The sequence below is a fragment of the Wasmannia auropunctata genome, unplaced genomic scaffold (genome assembly GCF_000956235.1).
Source record: "Wasmannia auropunctata unplaced genomic scaffold, wasmannia.A_1.0 LD335214.1, whole genome shotgun sequence".
Lineage (NCBI taxonomy): Eukaryota > Metazoa > Arthropoda > Insecta > Hymenoptera > Formicidae > Wasmannia > Wasmannia auropunctata.
The window spans coordinates 540,182-560,912 of NW_012027676.1; the positions used below are offsets into that span (position 1 = coordinate 540,182).

A 20,731-nucleotide genomic window follows, 5' to 3' on the forward strand; every position below is an offset into this window, starting at 1 on the left:
TCGTCGTCTAATATTTTATTCAGCGCTCGATATAGTTATTCATATTAGAAAAATTTGTACTCTTATAGGGGAGGTATCGAGGGATACAGCTGCCTCGCTGTTGTTTTATATTTTTCCATTGATTCGAGGGAACATCTTACCCAGTCTCGCATGTGTCACTTCCTAAATCGAGTAACATCCTCTCGCGATCTAACCGAGTCGTGCAGTATCGCGCGGAACGTGCATCGCGTTCGCGCACTTTTTTTCCCGTCCTTGTAAAATGTCCCAATTCGTGTCAGATGTCAGCCAGATAACCGAACGAAGCACGCGACGTGTCCAATCGCAAGGGTGAGACTGATAAAAAAAAAATTACATGGTAAATAAATCGTCAGATTCCTCGATTTGTATTTCAGTCACCCTGATATTTTAGAAATAAAGTACACAAATTGTAGTCGTGCTTAAAAATTGTTAAGATGTATCCCTGAATCGCTATTGTAATATGAAATAAGATTTAAAAAAAAGGTATCGTATACTTGCGCACAGAATTTTATGCGATAGAAAATGTCGACTTTTTTACCGATTGTACACATCGCGATTGGACAGCCGCGGGCCACGTTATCGTTATTTATTTTTGGATCCTTGATGAAATTGGTACGGTCGAACGAAATGGAGAACTCAGTGGCTAACTGGCGAGAAATCGGGTGAAGGAGCTCGGTGGGGGATGATCGGAAAACGGAGTAGGATGGGTAAATTTTTTCAGGCGATGGTTCAAAGATCCTTGCAAACCGCAGCAATCACTCTTCACTCATTCACGACCGCTAAAACTGAGTCACGATTGCGTTCACGTAGCCTTGTTTACGAGTTTCCGTCTGCCAATCTGCATTCGCCATTTCAGCGATAGAAGAATGCGCGCGCGAGCGCGCGAACTCTGTGAAATTGCGACGCGAGCCCATCGTGACTCCGCGACTAAAGCTACACGAGAATGGGAAATAGCTCCGTTAATGCATAAGTATACGCGTGTTTTCACACACATATATATATATATATATATATATATATATATATATATGTTTACCACATGCAAACGTACCTACAGAGATAGGACTTGATACGAACTACGACGCCTAAGGAGGAATCCCCCTTTCTCTATTCGCGAGAGAAAAGGACTGGTTAACCGTGAGCGATTCTAAGCCCCCGCCAAATCTTCGATCAAACACCGCTAATGGTAGTATGTAATATGTGTTTACTGTTATCACGCTATTATATGTACGTGTACACGTATATATCCATTATGTGTGCGTATATATGTATTATATGTATGTATAATATTACCCAAACCGTCGTTACGACCGCCTTTTTGTAGGTTCCTTCGAAAAAAGCTCCGACCTCGCGCGACCTCAGCTTCAACGTTTCCCTCCCCCTCGTTGCCCTCCTATTTCCGGCAAAAATTCGCGGCAGACCGCCGGCATGCATCCGTCCGTTCGCGAATTCCAAACAGCTCGCGATCTTTCGCTCGTTCACCACGCACGGTGCGATGCCGCCGATTGTTAATTTTTTTTCTGATTGTTTCCACTTTATTCTTATTTGTCTTTTCGCTCTCTTTTTTTTTGTCCTCTCGATCGAAGATGGTAGGAAGGCGAACGAGAGTCATAGGGCAGGGCAGTAAGACATGGAAAGGCTATCGCAATTCACTCCGTTCTCACTGTTTCCTCCGTTCCTTTCATCCCTTTTTATCGTTCGTAGCCATCTCACTTCTCTTTTTCCTCTCTTTCTCCGTCCTTCCTCTCGCTCTCTTTCTCTTCTCCTCTCACCGCCCTCGGGAAAAAAAAGAAATAGATCTGAACGTCCGCGATGGGAGATAAAACAGGAAATCGGAAAGAAGTCTGGTGCGCGATGTTCCAGAAGACAGGGACGTTTAACGTCGCTCGAATCGAAGTCTCGATTGTACGCGGAATGGAAAGAAATTCACTCGTTAACCGGGACTCCAATGACGACGAAGTCTGCAGCGATACGGTAAAGAAACGTTACTGTCCTTAAGTGTTCATTAGCTGTATATCCGTCAAACGCGTAGCCAATTACGGTTCGTCACAGTAACGACTTCGAGAAAACACGAATGAATCTGATTTCCGTGGACGACGTTCGTTGTAAAATACAATGATCGACAAGCAGATAATGATCAAATAATGAAATGACAAAATAAAAATAATGCGGTGAATTATTTTTAATTCAATTTTATTTTTATTTTGTGTCGTATCCTATTTCACGATTATCAAATTATGTATTGCAAGCCAATTGTAAGCTTTATCATCAATTTTCTTCGAGGTAAGGAAATCTCGATATATTCATAGCTTGATATACATAGACTTGATAATTTGTGGAATTACGAGCTTATTTTCTTTGGCTCAATTTAAAGAAATTGTGAAATTAAAATTAACTCTTTTGTACTCTTTGCTCGACATATGAAAAAAAAAGACTTAACGCAGTAACATATGTGCGTGCATGTAAGAAAAAAAAAATCAAATGTCTCGAAGTGCACGCGCAGTCGTCGGAAGTCCTCGCCATGCCTTAAACTCTACAAGTTTAATCTCACTACAAACGATATCGGACGTTGATCTCCGATGGAGAGCGGCAATTTCTTTTTACGCGTCTACCTTTTGTTTCCCTCTCTTTTTTCCTTTTCTCCCTCTTTCTCTCGCCTTTCTTCCGCAGAAAAACACCAGACCTTCCGTCACCTTTCACCCCTTTCCACAAACTTCCCGTTCGGTTGTCCCGTTTGGTCCGCACTACCAGCATGATTATTCGCTTTTGCATCGCAAAATGCTTGTGTCTACTATGATTTCTTTTTTTTTTTTATTTTGGATCGCTTCCATGCCTGCCGTCCGATCGGTTTCTCTCCTCTCGATTCGCTTAACGACTAAGTAATACGGCTAAATGTTCTAAAACTACGCGCGGCCTCCTATACGTACGAGGTCCTTGCCGCATCCTCGTCCCGACGCGAGGGCGGATCAAAATGTATGTATGTATGTGTGTGTGTGTGTGTATATGTGTGAGATTATAGAGGAGCATACTCTATACACCTATACGGGATTACTTATCAAGGTTACATCAACGACACACCCTGCAAATGGTTTTACGTTCGAGTGTCTCGCGTTCGCGACGGCGCGAAGCTTCGCGATCGATCGTGCCCGAGCGGATCATCGGGCAGGGACTAGCTTTCTCAGACGATCGTTTCGATGCGGCACGATCATCGATCTCGTAGCGCTCCATTTTTCGCTCGGTTCCCTGGCTCTTTTTACCCTCGTTACGGATGGTTTCACCGATCCGTATCGGAAGGGCTAAGCAGAGGCGAATCTTCGATTACTGCCGAAAAACTCTCCTCGATATTTATCTCGATTACTTAACGTAGTGTGCGCGTTTTCCGAAATTGCCGACGAATTGCTTGCCTTAAACTAAACTTAACGACGTCTTAATTTTGATAAATACTACCGTGTTAATTTTCCGACCCTTCTCTCCGTCTTTCGCGTGATCGACGTGGCGATCGCTTAAAAAAATAGGGTACAAAAATTATTCATCTAAATTTGTGAGATCTTACCGAATCTAAAGTCGCTTCTCCGCGTATTTTCAGTATTATTAATTTTTTTTTATAACACAGCCGAATAAAAATGCCCGAATTACCTCTAAGAAACTTATACCAAGAATCCTAATTTTTAGCGCCTGATCCGCGTTCGTGCTCGAGGAACGCCCCATTTTTTTTTTAATTTTCGTTTTGTAAGAAAGAAGTCTACCCTTAAGATCCACCGTGAACTTAGCCCCCACTAAAAGCGCGACGACTACGAGAGCGTATGTCGATCAATTTGCGCGAGTTTTCTTTCTCTCTTTCTCTCTCTTTCTCGGCCAAATTTCGTTTTTCGTGGTTTGTTCCTTTTTTCTTTCTTTTTTCCCTTTATTTTCGCGCGTCCGCCAGCTATACTAATCGTATATAAAGACGCAAAGTATTACGAAGTTCGCCGCAGTCGAGTCGGCATTACTGTCGCGATTGGTGTTGATTTACAGTGACAGCGCGAATCTTCCGTTCTTAAAAAACGACAAGAAATGTACATCGCATAGTCTGTACGCGGGTATCTTGTGTACGTATACATTCGTCGTTGTTGTCGTTTTGCCGTTTTATGTCATTATTTGCCCTCAGGATTAGCGTATAAATCAAATGCGCGCCGCGTGCCCCGCGAGGCGTAGAATGGAGGGCTGAACGCGAACTACTTAAAAAGTGGGTACCATTCGCGCAAGTCGTACCGCGGAGAAGCCAGTTGGCGTACGCCAGAAAAATCCGGTACGTTATTCTCGATATTCGTGTGGCCGATTCCATCCACTTCGCGTGCGGATGCGCGATTTAACGCCGAAAGCGAGAGCTTTCCATTTCGTGCTGACAACGTCCGCGGAGAGAATTTGGAAAAAATTGTCACCGGGCTTAATCGGTGATCCATCACGCGTACCTGTGAGCTATTAGCGTGCCGGAGCGATGGGGAGATCTTCGTGCCTTAAGACGACGACGGGCGCGAATGGTTCTCCAGTAATGACTATACGCTTACGAATACAAATCCGACACACGACCGTCGTTTACACAGACGACGCTTTACATAAGTCTACTGACTCGGGGAGGGGTGGGTTTTAAAGGGGTATACATGTATTATATATAACGTGTATTACATATAAACGCTACAAGTGCGGTTAAATGCACGAATAGGAAGGGAGTAGCACATCCACACGCCATTCAGACACATCGGTTTAACCCCTCTAAGGAAATTGGCTGCAAACGGGTACTTTTGGTATAATAGGGCGAGGGGGGGGGGAGGAAGGGGGAGCCTACGAACTAGCGATTAATGCGCATCCCGTTAAATCCTTAATTACGCGTGCTGCGCGTATTTATTCGCAGCGAGCTCGCGCGCGAAAGACCGTACCGCGCCCACGTGGTAACCTTTCGCGGCAAGCCTAAGTGAAAAATCCGGCAATGTTAAAGGAAGAAGCTCGAAAAGGAAAAGGAAAGAAAATCGATCCTATCGCCTTAGAAGTGCGCGACTATCCGTCGTCGTTGATTACGAAGTTGCGATTTCGCAGTGCGCTCGTGCGTGATTTATCGTCGATCTGTTTCCTGAAATCTGCGAAGTTTCGATTGGCTCACGGCTCGCGAAAGACGAGAACGGGGAAGAGGAAGGGGAAGAGAGGTGGGATCAGAGCGGACGTGGGAGCTGTGCGATCATCGGGAAGCTGGCTCTCGGGGAAACGCGCCAAATACGCCGAGCCGTGAACCAATCGTCTTTACACCTTCCGTCAAATGTCGCAGTCCTGCGTTACCGATTCGCTCTTCATTCACGTCTTCGTCCTTCACGAACATTCCCCCGCCTCCGCGTGTCCTCTGCGTTTGCTCTATCGGCGGATATATGTCACTGGGATTCATTTTAGGCCACGCGCCGACACCGCGCGATTACCAAAGCGATGAATTCGGAGTCCCTGACAGATTGGACCGACCAAATCGTCCCAAATCGATTCGCCTGACGGTATAATGTCTCCCTCGCGAGTGCTCTATATTTGTTCCATTTGGACTGCATTTCTAAATAATTCATTGGCACATCATTATGCATTTTTATTTAAACAAATTCTTTCGAGCGAATAGAGATCGCCATAAATAATTTGCAGTCTTAAAAAAAAGTAAAGCATGATTACACGATTAAATAATTTGATTGTTCGTTTCTATATTTCATAAAAACTATAAAATAAACGAAATTTTCTTCTAACTGATAATGACAAGATTATATGCACTAAGAAAGAAAAATGCAAATGTAGAAAATGTAGGATACTGAATTCATCGCTACAGTATAAAATAATAATGTCGTATAAACGCCATTTAATCAAGAAAATTCATCCTTCCTCTTTACCGATTTCACGACGATATCTTCAACGTGTTGTAGTTTCAGAGACACGCAGAGGCGAGATGGCAGCGTTATACGTTAATAACAACATTATGCTCCTATGTACATTTGTACCTTGGCCAACGTATCCAATCGACTCGATTACGGCCGAGCCCCCAGACATTCGATCGAAAAATCCCGCAATTTTTGGCCGCTTCTTGATAGAGAACCAACTTGAGCTAACGCGTTACTTTTCCATCGTCCACGTCTTAACAGCAGCGCTTCCTCTCGCCGCGTTATCTCGCGACAACCGTTCGCGAATCCTCGCGGGGTGAATCGAGAGCTCGGCTCCTTCAATCGTAGAACGTGAAAGACAGCCGGTGTGTGTACTATTTATGACATCGGCGAACGGTGCCCGTCCTTGTCTCACGAGCGCTCCCCTTTCCCTTGCCGGGATGCTCGGACTCGCCGGAGCACCCCTTTTTGATCTCTCTCGTCGCGAGAACCTCTAAGCAAAAACGGCTCTCGCGAAAGCAGCTGGCAAAAGTTGGAGAGAGACCGGCGCGATCGATGGACATGGCGCGTTGCACGCGAGTGTCGCCGACGTGAGAAAAACAAAACCGCTCTCCAGTAGCGCACTCGATAAAATTTCTTCGTCGTTCTAACGTTTCAGTATAACAATTATTAGGCAACGTACATTAATTACATCACTTACAGGATTAGCGACGGAAGTGGGTATATGGAGGGACTGGAGGGGGAGGGGATGGGTAGGAAGAGGAAGAATGGGTGTAGGATTGGGGGGGAGAGGTTCGATAAATCCGTTGTATGTCGACGTTCGCCGTCGGAGAGGACGGGGAGGAGACACTACGGGATTTCGTATTCTGTGAAACTTAATCGGGGGAAACTCGAGAGACGCGGAGCGCGAATTCCGTGGAATTCCCGCGCGATCATTTTCCTCCTTCGATACCGAGCGTTCGTTCGCTTCCGAACGCGCGAACCCCTCCCACGCTCGCGTTTCCACGTCCGCGAGCAGCGTTACTATATCTCTCCTTCTCTCGTCTCTCGCGTAAATCCGGCGTCTTTAAATAGAGCGCGAACGGGGCGCAACACGTATCGTCTCTATCCATTCTTCTCACTTTGTACGTCTTTCGATAAGAATGTAGCGTTCGATGTCGACGCGGGGCAGGCTGGGTGCCGCGCGCGATTCGATTCCCTAAATCCGCATATATATAACTCCCTTTCCATCGTATATGTATATATATTCCTCTCCCTCTATTTCCATATCTTTCTCTTTCTGCGTCCTGAAGGTATATTTAGCCTGTAAAACAGGAGAGAATTCGTGCCGCCGCGCGACAGCACGGCCGACTTCGCGGATGTCCTGGATTTATGCATAATAGAATCAGGTGAAACCTTGACATAGGCATGATCTGAATCGGCCCTTCGCGTGAATGCCTCGCGCGTAAGAGCATTTCCAGGAAGTCGGCGCGTGTCCGCGCGACTAGCCGGGTTCGAGAATACGGTGTACACGAGTTAACGTTCATTAACGGATTAACATCACAATCAAGCTATTACAGGCGCGTTAACCATCACGAGGACCACCCTCGCCCGCCGGTAAGTCCTTTTTTTTTTGGCTTCGTCGATCCGTGACGGTTAACGTGCGCGAAACGTGGAATTTAACTCTTTGAAGATCAATGTGTCCCCCCCATTCTAAAACCGCGCCCTCGACATCCTCTGATTGAGCGGCATGGTAACTGTTAACACTCATTGTCAGGTATAAGTTCGGAGAAAGAGACACGGTTTCAGCGCGGAGTCAATTGAACGCCACGGGGGATCTGGGGTTAAATATGTATAACTGCCTTTCATTTACGTATGCATATCTATAATGTAAACAAAACGGAAAAAAACTGCGATATTCTTCTCAACGCAATAAGTGTTCGCGCGATCCTCCTCCTAATACGGTACGTAGGTAATAGTTACACGGTTAACTATATGTGTACTTAATGTATTGGCGCACTGATATAACATACGCACGTATATGTCTATGTATCTAACGTATTTACGTGTTCGCTTATCAATCCTTACCACATTAGAAGCGCAAAACGAAACTTTAAACATTATCTGGTTCTATGCTCCGTTCTTCGCGAAGTGAAAAAAGAAAAAAAACTGATAAACTGAGGAACGAGCCACTAAATTGAAGAAAAGCGCGAGAATTCTAAGTCACCGAGACAATACGGATTAAATGAAACTAAGTCTGCTCTTGGAGGCATTTTTGACAGCCCTTAATGAATTCGAATCCAGACGATTTGTTAACTAAATATTAACGCAAAACGGAACCGTCAAATAAAACACAAATTCTTGTACATATAAAATAGTATAGTAATTATATAAGTGCTTACATTTATTTAAAAAAAATATCAAGCTGTAAAAGATGATTTTACTCAACATAAAAATAAATATCGTTTGATTGCAACAATAATAATTACTTGTCAGAAAAGTTAAACGTATATCGTCTGGAATCAAATCGACATGCCGAAGTTGATCGGCCAGAGGGAAGAATCGCTCGCGCGATTCTATCCACGAGTGTCGAGCCTCCTTCTCATCGATCACAAAAAATTATCACCATTTCGCGCACCCTCGAGTACGCTCGCGTAAATAATGCTGCGGGAAATTTAAACGAAAAATAAGGAGAGCCAAATCGATAAATCAAAAGTTTCGTGCCCGAGCTTTTAAAAAGACGTGATGCGTTTAAGAGACGAAAATTATGGAAACAAAAAGTTGCTCCGCTGCACGATTGTGACGCGGCAGTCGACGAGACTGCTGTCAACCTCCCGGATTCGCTGCAATAATCGCGACTTTAATAAAAAAAACATCGTTAGAAACGTGTATTCGTGTATGTGTTTTGTGTGTCAACGCATGCGTGACTACGGCCGTATCGCATGACTATGACGAGAGATCACGAGGTGATTTTCACAGACAAACGTACGTTGATCTATCGGATGGTACGACGTGCAAAAAATTCAATCGACGAAATGCGAGTTTATTACGATTGATCGAAGAGTATCAGCCATTCGATACTTCATATAGACCTTGTGTTTCGAGTTCTGTAATATATACTTGTCCAACGAAGGACAATCCGCTAACTCTTCAAGCTATTATCTTCTTTATCTCAACGTTGCGTCGTGGCGAATCTCGTGGCTCTTACGCTCACCGAATAAATATTTGCGATTGAAATATCGGCCCCTATCGTTAAAGTAAACTTGTGTCTCGCGAATGGTTCCAGCCATTTGATATTTATAGCGCCTGCAATTCTCGATATTTATCTTCCGTTATCGTCTCGATAACAGCGATTATGACGTGCGAACTCTACGTGTGTCATCAGATGAAGTCTCTCGTACAATCCATACTGTTCATACTTCCGCGATTTACATCTGAGAAAGTGAACCTGCCTCCTCGTGTCTCATCGTCGATACCGTAGAACGCGTATTTGTGGTTTTCATGTGATTCATTTAACGCGTGCGGTTGCATGTGTGTAGTTAGAGAATGTGCATGTGTGATTTCTTTCTTTCGGTATATTTCTAAGGAGCCCGTATACGTTGCTTCGCGCATATCTGCGACGTACACGCTGAGAACGTACGTATATATAGATTTATATATATACATATATTTCGATATATATATATACCTATAGTTGTCTAGCACAGCTGTAAAGACCCTTACTCGCTAAAGAGACAAAAATTGATGATTCTTAAACGTACGTATTATTCATCCTTTCATATAATATATATATATATCTATCTATATATATATTTTCATATATATATATATTTCTTCATCTATTCATTTTATTTTTATATATCGAATTATTTAAACGAACTTTGACCGACGAGAAAATCGTTCCCTCACGTCCTTGTGGCCACGTCAAGCAGGCCGCGTGAAAGGGTACCGATGAACAACCGATATAATTACTATGATTAGTACGTAATAAAATTTTCCCTCTCCCCCTCTCGTCTTAATCGTTCTCAGACATCCACAGTATGACACAATAACTTATCACTAGGACGAATCGTCCGGTCGTCTACCCGATTTTGTTCGAAGACGCTCGGTTCGATTGCACCGGCGCGATCTCTTCCTCGGATTCCGAGCCTCTCTCCCGCCTAATCTCCGGGGTACGGAGATTTTCCGGCAGGGAGGACGCGAGCGCGCCCTCGCAGCTCGGCGCGAGTGGCGCAACGTCGCGATATTTCCCCCAAGATCGAATTTCTGTCTCAAGGCCGACGTCGATCTTGGCCGAGTTCCCAGTCACGCTCGATTCAAAGTCGACCGGCGCCGAGGGCGGAGGTCCGCGGGGAGGGTTTCGCGCACGTCTTCTTCGCGCCCCCGAGGCGAGGCTCGAGGACAGAATCTCACCTTCACCTTCCTCCCCTCGCCTCCCCACTCCTCCTGTCCTTTCTCTCTTGTACCACCCACCCTCCTCTCCTCTTTGGAAGCCGGGTGAACGACCGGCGAAAACGAAAGGGTCGTCTTAACTACGAGAAAACTGTCGTTCTATATAAACTTACTATTTATCGATGATTCAAACCTTCTTTTCTTTTCAAGTAATGACTCTACGCTAAACTCTATTCATAATTCAACCATTCGTAACCTCTCTACTCCATCACGGAGATACTCAACCCTATCTTTCCCTCCCTTCCTCCCATCAACCCTGTCCCCCTAGCCCCATACAAACGTACCACGCGAACGCTATTCGGATTATATAAAATTCACAAACGCGGGATATATCGATTATTCGGTAAATCTTCGGGCAGCGAGGAAGGCAGTGTCTGGGTCGACGGTACCGATTTATCTCGAAAGTCACGGTAGAGTCATCGACGGGATCGCCCCGCCACCCCCGCTGGTACCCCAGTCGTCCATATAAAAAACACTGATATACAAAACGTTCACTAGATCGACATTAGGGACGTCGGCGAACGGCGCGGCGAGAATAAATTTTCAACGGATAAATTTCGTGCGTAAGAGAAACGCACGAAACGTGCCGCGACTTCGTCGGCTCGTGTAAGGCGCGAATTTCCCTCTCCGTATTGCCTGTCGTTAGCCCGAATGTCTGCGAATTTTTTGGAGTAACAGCGAAAATTCCTCGCGAGAATTCCCAAACGACCGCAACGTTTGAGAAGACGCGCAGACTATTGGCGTATCCATCGTTCGACTGCCGCGCGCATATAATAACAGGTTTCCAGAAGGTTTCAACATTCGGAATCACTGGTATGCTTATGTGAGGTTCCGGACTAACAGTTGTCGGCGCTAGAAGCGTTACGGGATCACCAAAACGCGTCCATCTGCTGAATATGACTAGCTTCCTGAGATACAGGACAATTCGTGTGATTTGTAATGTCAAACTCGCCCCTTCAAAAAAAGTAATACGGAATTTCATTAAAATCGAATTTTCTCCTCTTCGCAATTAATTTGTCGCTCGTATTGCTATTTCGATTTTAAACTGAATTGACGTATCTTATTCTTCTACCGCTATTTCAGTTAACACAACAACGTTACCGGCCAGTCTGATCGAGAAGATATCACAGTGCTGTGCTCTGCGTGGAGCATATATATCGTACGAGGAACCTCGCGAAGCGTCAAACTTTCCGACAATCTTCTGTCTGTCAAAGACCGTCGCTTTTAGTCGAAAGATATGACACCGAGAATCACCGGGGGAGAGATACATTTGTCCGAATGCCAAACCTTCCGGCGACCCCGCGCAGATCCGTGATAGCCCTTTGGAGAACAGCGCTCTCCAGCTTGTATCCTTTGTACAACGCATTTCCGTCGCATGGATCTTCGTGGATCGGGCTAACGTTGGGCGACTTTATACAGCGCAATGGACCGGAAAGCAGCGTGATCTCGTCGATAATTTCTCGTCGCGCGATTCCACCCACGCCCGTTGATGAAAATAGCAAAAGTACAAAATCGCTATAGTAATTATCCGAATAAAAAAGATTAGCCTAATGTAACATTAGCCTTATCAACTACGGAGCTAAGTGCGCCGTCGTGCGTCGACGCACGATTGATGATAAAAGATACTTGCTGTCCTCTTATAGAAAAAAAAGCAGCAGCTTGCTACGGCATCGTCAGTAGCGAAAAAAGGTATCCTTTTTCCCCTCCCCTCTCGCGACGATTCTTCTTGCCTGCCGTAAGTTCATCACTTCTTCTACGCTTCCGAGGATCCTCCGATCCACCAGTTCGACGACTCGAAATTCGAATCCGACTGGGACATGTTCGTCCAAACGTATTCGCGCACGAAATTATGGTAGAAGGAAAATAACTAAGGTGCTCCAAAATCGCAACATTCTCGGCTTCGTCCCTAATCTAGTCTGCTGACACATCAACATGATCAGCCTTTTTTTTTGCCAAAAATTGCCTAAATTCTGTAGAAAGGCTCCTGCAGTCACTACTATTTTTCCTTATTTTCGGTGAAAAAATGACAATGAGATACTGCGTTTGTTAGCTCTAAATTATTTTAAAACTCATAAAATTGTTATTTTATATTATTATATCATTTATCTCATTCTTGTCACTTTTTTAAATTAAATCAAGCATGTTAAAGTCATGTAGCTTGTAAAAAAAAGTACGTCTAGAAAAATTTCGTAAATGCGAGGAGCCTCCAATTCCTTTTATTATGAAACTACGCAATGAAATAATTCTCGTAATCGCGTCAATCCCGTGTAGAGCCACGATAAATAATAGCCGCGTGAATAAACTTCCGGAAACTATATTCATCCTCTGGGTTCCTCTCTCTTTTTTTTTTGCTTGCGACAGTAACTCAGAGGAGTCGGAGTTAATAGCGCATATCGCGGATTCTTATTAAAAATTGAAAGCAGTAGGGAGTACACACGCGACGCGTGCATCTATTACACGCGCGTCATAAGTCATTAGGAAAATTTTTCGCTTCCGATCGTACGAGGAACTTGAAACGGCTCAAAACTGTTGCGTTAATTTTGAAAAGAATGTTTCACTTACCTTGGAAAAATCTGTGCAAGCGCATTGTAGTTTCTTTTAAAGGCCAATTTTGTGTGTCTCACGTCTCGATAAAACTTCGCGCGGGAAAGCGAAAGAAACGTTTAAAAACAGCGGTAGTCTTCCATTTTCCAGACCTTATTTTGAAAGGCGACAATTCGTGCCCGATTTCGATGCCTCCAGCGTCGCTCGAAATTTTTATCGCACGTGCTGCGAAAACGAAATTCAAGTTCCCTTCGCCGTCGATCGAGCGGCCGTACTGCTGGCTTTTTAATCTGCATTGTCGACGGTGGCGAGAGAGTTCGATAAAAGTCCCAGACAAAGAACGACGAAGATACGAATTGCAAAACGAAAACTTGGGGGAAAAAAAGGACGAAAGATAGAGAATACTAAAACGCTGCTTTCGCTTGGCAATCGCTCATTTGGCACTCTGAGAAAAACGTACGGTCGAGACGAAACGAATCGGGGAAGGACTCAAACGCGCGATCGTCCTTGCCTCCGACACACTAAACATACGAGAAATTAATTAACGCGGGAGTTTAAAATTCTTCGCGCACAGGAAACGCGCCGCCAGTTGCCTGACTCGCCAATGTTGGCCCTGACCAAAGGAAGATTTTATCGAACTGACTACATCCTCAAAGCGCCGGTTGATTGGCGCGTTCTCTTGTGCTTTATTTTTTTATCTTTTTTTTTTAATTTTTCATTTCTCACCCCTCCCTGTTTTCTTCTTTCACTCTCCTTCAATGGAATCGTGAACGAAACTGCGTGACTACTTCAAATTAATGTTATTCAATCATTTTATTTCTTATATATTATTCATTCCTTATATGATACGTAAAAGAAAAAGAACTTCACGCTTATTAAACATATAAACATCATTCTTTTTTGTCCTTACAATCATGATAGACTATCTTTTTTCGCAGAGCGTCAAACAAATAACTAAAAATATTGCGTACAAAGAAATGTGGAAAAAATCAAGTTTTTTAAAAATAACAAAAATTATAATTAATGCCGCGTTATTTTTCGTACGCTTCGAATTGGGATAACAAAACTGTGCAGCAAAAAAAAATTCAAATTCATGGATTCTCAATTTTTCACGTAGCATATATTGGTAAAAAAGAACATGCTTGCATCAAAGATGCATATTGTCGTCGGTCCTACGTGGAAACAAAACGATATCTTTCCGGTTTTGTCGGACGCGTGGCCGACGGAAGCGAACGAAAACAAAACTCCTCTACGCGAAGACGTGAAGAAGTAGCCGCGCAGCTTCACGATCCTCATTCGCGTTACGCTTCACACACACGCGGGGCATTATATTATCTCCTAAATATATACCTCCCGACGTACGGATTAAGTATACTTTTTTTTTTCTTTTAAATCGAAGTAACGTAAAAAAGGTACACGATCGACTATACTACCTTGAGAACGGTGGGCGGTCTGTTTGTGGGACGGCCGCTATTGGTGGACAGCAACGACCAGCATCGCCAGAAAAAAAGAAGGTTCTCTTCCTCTCCAAACACACTTGCTTCTCTCCCACTTAATATGTTATATACACTGGCTACCTCGGACGATCACGACTTTCCGCGAGAATCGTCCTGTACACGTGCGGGGCGACGATGGGATCGGAGGAACGAGGAGAGCCCCCGTGCACTCTTTTTCGTCTAGACGAAAAAAAAAACCGTGTGTACACAAGCGCGAGCGGTAGTCTCAAAACGATTGGTTTCTTCCCTCGATGAGTTTACTTTTACCTTTTACGACCGCGGCGCGAATTTCACCCGCGTCCCTCCTTTCGAAGCAACGAAGAAACTCCTGTCCCGAATCGCGGAAAGTCGCGACGCGCGCCCGACCGAATCAACGTTGAAAAACCCATCGAGTGAGTCGTAGATCCTTAAACAAAATCAACATGGCCGCCATAAACGTATAAACTAATAAAATGTAAAAAAAACAACGTGTTCTCGATTATCTAAGTAACAAACGATAGTTCTTTAAAGATATTTCTTCTTTCTTTTCCCCTCCCAAACTTTTTTCCTAGAAAGTAGCCTTTTTTTCTTATTTTCTTTATACACGTTTACAATAAAGGGAATCGACCTTTCTCTCCGTGTCTAACATTGTTTATCTCCGCCTAAATTTATTTCATGTAATTTATTTTTCTTTAAAGAAATTTCAACTATATATTACGAAACGGGAGACGGCGAAACTGTGTCTCACACGCGTACACTTGTCGTCCGAAGTTTCCAAAACCATTTCCGAGATAGATGATTCGGCGTCACGTGGTCAAAAATGCATTAAATGATGAAACACACAGATTCCTCTAACAAAAAATTTCACTAGTTAAAACTCACCTATATATCAGAGAAACACGTCTGTAATGACAATCGTCAAAACATAATGTATGTACTAATAAAAAAATTAATTGCCGTTTATTTCAGCAAATCGCACGATAAATGCCTTAAAAAACTTAAAGAGCAACGTTATAAGGGGGGAGGAAAAAATAAAGCACGCTAATTTTGCTCACCTCGCGCATCGTCGAAACGAAACGTCAAAAAATTCGACGTCTCCCGCTTAAGATCAATCTAGACAAAACAAATCTACAATTGACGTTAAAAAGAAACATCTTAATTTTTTTTATTTAGTACTACGGGAATGCGCCTAGGGGCACTCGCATATCGTCATATCGGTACTCTCTAAATTTGAATCAGTGGATAGTCATTGATTATCAATGGGTTATTCATTGAATGCATCAGTCGCATGTCACCGGTAATCAGTGAAATTTAATTTCATTCTTCTACGCTTATAAGCGATCTCTTTTATATATGTCCGTAGATATATAGGACCTACAGTTTTAATGGCGGTTTTTAACGGCCTATTAAAATTTCCCTGGGCAGAGTTACTCGGTGATTTGCCTTAATTTGCCTTCCGAGAGATCGTTTCCAAATCGAATAAAACCGAGTTTTATATCGTTCTGGGTGGATTTGAACTTGAGTCTGGCACAGAAGGCTGACGCGCAGCTCTTCGCGCCACGATCGGCCACTGAACTTCATTGACTCTCGAAAATCACTAATAAATAAGTGAATAATCACTATAATCGTTGACAAATTAATGGATTTCTCGCTGTTCTCGCTAATTGCACAGCGGATTCGGCTCTGCATAAGTGAAACATGTTTCACTTATTTATTAGCAATGCAAGGCGTTAGGTTATAATCACTGAATCTGACTCAATTAGCGACTTTTCCATCGATTCACAGATTTAGAGAGTTAGACTGTTAAAAAAAAGATACGATTCCTAAGGAATTGCGAAGAAATAACATCAGCTGCGTCGACCGAAATAAAAGCGTCTGGCGAGTTAATAGGAATTAATACATCGGTGGATCCGGTCGACAACACGCGCCAAGGAGAAAAAAAAGAGATCGCGGGGCCCCCGTGCGCGTTCGCCATCGTCAAAAGTCTTCTACACATGTCGCGAGGGGAGGATTCTAGAGCACGGTCGTCCGGAACAGAGAGATCGACTTGTAAAAGAGAGGATACAAGTCGGCCGCGGTCGTGCGCGTACGGCGGCGGTTCGCTAAGTTCTCTAATGGTTACGGCCACTGGCTGTAGAGCTGAAACTGCTCGCGGGTGAAGCAGGCCGAGAGCGGCTTTATAAAATGCGCATCGACCGCCCTGCAGTGCGGGCAGCCAAAGACGCGGCTGTAGTCCGAGTAGAAGTTCAGCCGCTGATGAGGGTAGATCAGGGGCTTCTGGCAGCTGTTGCACTGGAACGAAAACGGAACGAACGGTGCGTTCATTTCGAGGTGTGAGGTGTTTTCCCTTCGTTGCGGGCGGGCGTAACGAATGCGGCGCGTCAGAGAATGTAACGGTACAGCATGCAGCTTCGATCGTCTAATTCGCCACGTATTGGAAACATTCGCGAACTACGCAGGGTCCGTGTCAAAAGTCGTTCAAAGTTCAAGGTTCAAAAGTCGTTCTCGAGACCGCCAATTTGTATTTAAAAAAAAAAAAGAAAAAAAATTTATAAAGATCGGTACAGTACTGTCGTAATTCATATATCAAACTGGAGAAAATAAACGTAAGTGCGAAACAAGCGAGAGATGATTTAGAGTCTTCTATCCCGTTAATCGTATGACTGCATGAGATATTACAGCGTTAAAAAGCTTTTGAAAGTTTTTTTTTTTTTTTACAACTCGAACACGAGAGCGCACCACCCGCGATGATGTATTAACGCTCACGTCTTTAAAGGGTCAAAGTTCAATTGGGTCGGCCAGTCACGAATTCGGGGCTTACCTTGAGTCGTTCGCTGCAGCAGGGCATTGCAGCGAAGATATCGTAGCTGTACATGGTACCGAGGACCAAGCTCGAGCCATCCCACGGTTGGGTGCAGAAACGGCAGCGTACGGGCTGGCCGCCGCTGCCCTCCAAACAACTCATGCACACGGCTGATAAAAATTGCGTGCGACCTTCGACCTTCACCTGGAATAAAATATAAAAAAAAACCGGACTATGAAAAACCGTGCCATTGAAATTTTGTGGATATTGATTAGATCGCGAGGGAAGGGGGAATTGCAAAAAATAAATTGCAATTTTAGTGTTTCGCGAAGTTTTGTATTAAATTTGTGATTAAATTGTTAATCAATGTGCGGAAATAATTTATATACGTCACAGACGGATACTATGTATTTGTTATTCGGTTTATTAAAACATTATTATGTTTTCTAAGCATTCAACGCAAAAAACGAGGTACGTAAAAAAATATATCGATTAATTCTTCTTAATTAAATTGTATATAGGGATGACTTAATCTATCAGTAAACTGCTAAGTCCATTAAAATTTTTATGTTGCTTAATTAAATATTTGCTTTATATTCTTTCTATAAGAAAATTGAGGTTCATAAAATTTTGAGAAACATACCTCAGCGCAAGCGGGCGAGTGCTGCCTGGGTGACAAGAAGAACGTGCCGTCCACCAACGGATACCTGTCGAAAACCAGCATGGCAGCGCGGCAAAGGACGCACGTAACTCGAGACCACTGCAGAGCGGCCAATGTCGATAGGATGAAGCATCTGGTGTCATCGTTGCCGTGGTTGCCCTCGTCTTCCATCTGAAAACAAATCGTTAAACCAACATATCGTTACGTTGCGTGCGAAATCATGTTGTATAAACATAGAATCTATAGATATAAAAAAATTAGAGAGAAAAAGAGAGACTCGTCCTTCACGTAATAATTCGTGAATTTATCTTTTTCCGCAATCTACGGGAAAAATAAAAACGAAAATACCGACGAAAAGAAAGAGAATTTTTCTTTCAAATTAATTACAAGTTTAAATTCGAAGATCCGACGGGGAAATATCGCCGGGGTATACGTATCGCAGTCGGGCAGAAAACTCGAGGCTACTTTGAGCGGAAACGTTAGTCGATAACGACGTCTTATCCCTCCGTTCGATCTCGTTTCCCGTCTACTTGCCGAGAGTGACGATAATTTGAATGCAGAATTCCCCAGCAGGTAACTCTTACGGGCGCGCGCGAAGTAATAACGCCGGCGACATCAACAAAGCTCGGTCTCTCTCTCGTGCCCGCCCTGCTCGTTAAACCAGTTTCCGTGGGACGTTCGCCGTACAGCCCCCGGGAGGAGAAAAGTACGCGGGCCTTGATACCGCCACCGCCGCCGTAAAAAGACCGAAGGCGACGGCGAGGGTGGAAGAGATGCAATCCGCGCGCGGGTCTCGATAGCGGATAAACTGTGAAGGCGGTGACTGCGAAACGCCGTAAAGATTTTCGTGACGAGCGAGAAGGGCGGTTGGGAAAAGGAAGAACGCAGAGCGGGAAAAGGAAAAATGCAAAACGCGTTTGGAAAGCTGGGTGGAAGTTTCGGAGAAACGCGCGCTGAAACTTCTCAAAAGGGCCGAAGGAAAGGAAAGAGGGCAATGGGGGAAATACAACGATTACTTCCAAAAAATTCGTCAGTGAATCTTAATAGTATCTTGGAAAAGTCTGTTGAAGCAGACTCCTCTCAGAACTGGAAGTGAAATGAGAGAACCAACGACGGTTGTACCGCAGCAGAGAAAGATTTTAATAACGAACTGAAGAGGACAAAAACGGCGAAAAAAGCGAGAAACGTAGCCAGAGAAACTGCAATAGGAAGGAAAATTGAAAGGTAGCGTCGGAAAGGCCAGCGCGAAACGGCGACGAAGAAAGCGGAAACGGGCGACTCTACCGCCGACAGAGAAAAACGCCAGTAGACGACATTTATAACCATCGTAAATAACCAGTCTTTCCACTTTGTTATTACGAAGGAAAAAATAAAATACAAAAGGATGTTTGCAAAAGAGAAGCAGAAGCGTGAATCTTCGTTATTATTAGATTAGATTATTAAATCACTTTTTTAATTGATAAAGAAAATACGACCATTTTAAAAGAATAGTATAATATAAAAAATTAAATTGTTAATTATCGATAGACGTATCTCATTGTCCTTGTATTAAATATCGAGTGACTGCCAGATTGAGAAAAATATTTTATATCTCCCTATTTATTACAGAGGCCTACAAAACTCGGCTTTGTCCTCGATACGTGACGTCCTTCTCATCTGTAAGATTCTTCGAAGATGAAAGTATATTTCCAGACTGCGCGGAGAGCACTTGGAGTGACCGCCCGAGGGGCATGAGTGAAGAGCAGGGAAAAAGAATGCGGGAATGAGGGAATAAGTGAAAGAGGAAAGAGACACGAGGGAGAAAGGAGAAAAATACCGCGGCTCCTCCAACCAACATATTCGTGAATTCGAGTGGAGAGAGAGAAGAGGGGAGGAAGGGAGTGTGCTTGACGCATCTGTGGATACTCGAGAGGACCACGTACATCCATTTATCCGTCCATCCATCTCGCCGTGAGGCCAATGTCGAAGATATAAATTGAATTGGTATGTCGCGAGTGTACGAGTCGCACGCGCGACGTACGATTTGGGTCCATGTGATCGTAGGAGAAACACTCGAAGTTTTTACAGCCTCGATTAGAGGGCCCGGGATTGCGCAACGCTGATACGACACAATAAATTTCCTGCAATTTTATTGCGACTCGTAAGCCTGTCGAGCGCTAGGGTGAGCACGAAATACTTTGGGCAAAACACGAAAATGGCCTTCCAGATGATAAGTGTTTGATGAAATATTTTGCTTACGAAAAACGAACTGTATGTAAGGCGTTCTATTAATTATAATCTGTAATAATCGCGAATTTGTAGTGTATGTATATATTCCATTTTTTTAACTCCTCTATCTTATTTTAACAGAATTTATTAACGCATCCTTCTCTATCCGTAGTCAATTTTAAAACGTTTTCGGCGTTCGAAGCTAGAAAAAAATATTTAATTCTAAAGGATCTACAAATCCAACAACAGTGGCGAAAGGCGAAAGGTTGTGATAATTTCGACAAGCCTGCCTAAAAATCGAAAGGGAGAGAAAGGCTGGGAAACGGCAGGGATGGTGGATCGTAAATCGTGGTGTACTGTAAAGGGACTTACACCGGCGGCGTCGCGGATTATCGGAATTCAATAATGCGGGACGATACAAATAAATGAAAAAAAAATCTACCTTAGCACCGCCGCCGCCGCTGCACACTCGACAGTGCAAGATAATAAAGAACTGATGTTAGCGAGGCAGCGAAACCATATATCTTTTCCCTTATTACTTGGTCCAGCCTTCCAGCGAATGCAATATAATAAGATTCTCGAAAGAAGATTATTGCTCGAGTAAACTGAGAAAGACTTGAAACTGCAGCATTTTATATAATCTTGTAACAATTTTGTAACTCGCGGTTCATAAATTAAAATATAACTTTTTCTTAATAAAAAAATAAAACGT

General features: G+C 43.7%; 1 protein-coding gene across 1 annotated transcript in view; it reads right to left on the minus strand.

Annotated features, from left to right (window-relative positions):
* Nucleotides 1-15,193: 15,193 nt before the first annotated feature.
* LOC105457498 (headcase protein) overlaps nucleotides 15,194-20,731 on the minus strand; it is a 137,405-nt gene continuing 131,867 nt past the window's right edge. The window contains exons 3-5 of the mRNA XM_011702195.1: nucleotides 17,794-17,982; nucleotides 17,169-17,354; nucleotides 15,194-16,639 (exon numbers count right to left, since the gene is read on the minus strand). Coding sequence (XP_011700497.1) covers nucleotides 16,466-16,639; nucleotides 17,169-17,354; nucleotides 17,794-17,982 — 549 coding nt within the window. The 3' untranslated portion in view covers nucleotides 15,194-16,465. The remainder of the gene's footprint in view (nucleotides 16,640-17,168; nucleotides 17,355-17,793; nucleotides 17,983-20,731) is intronic.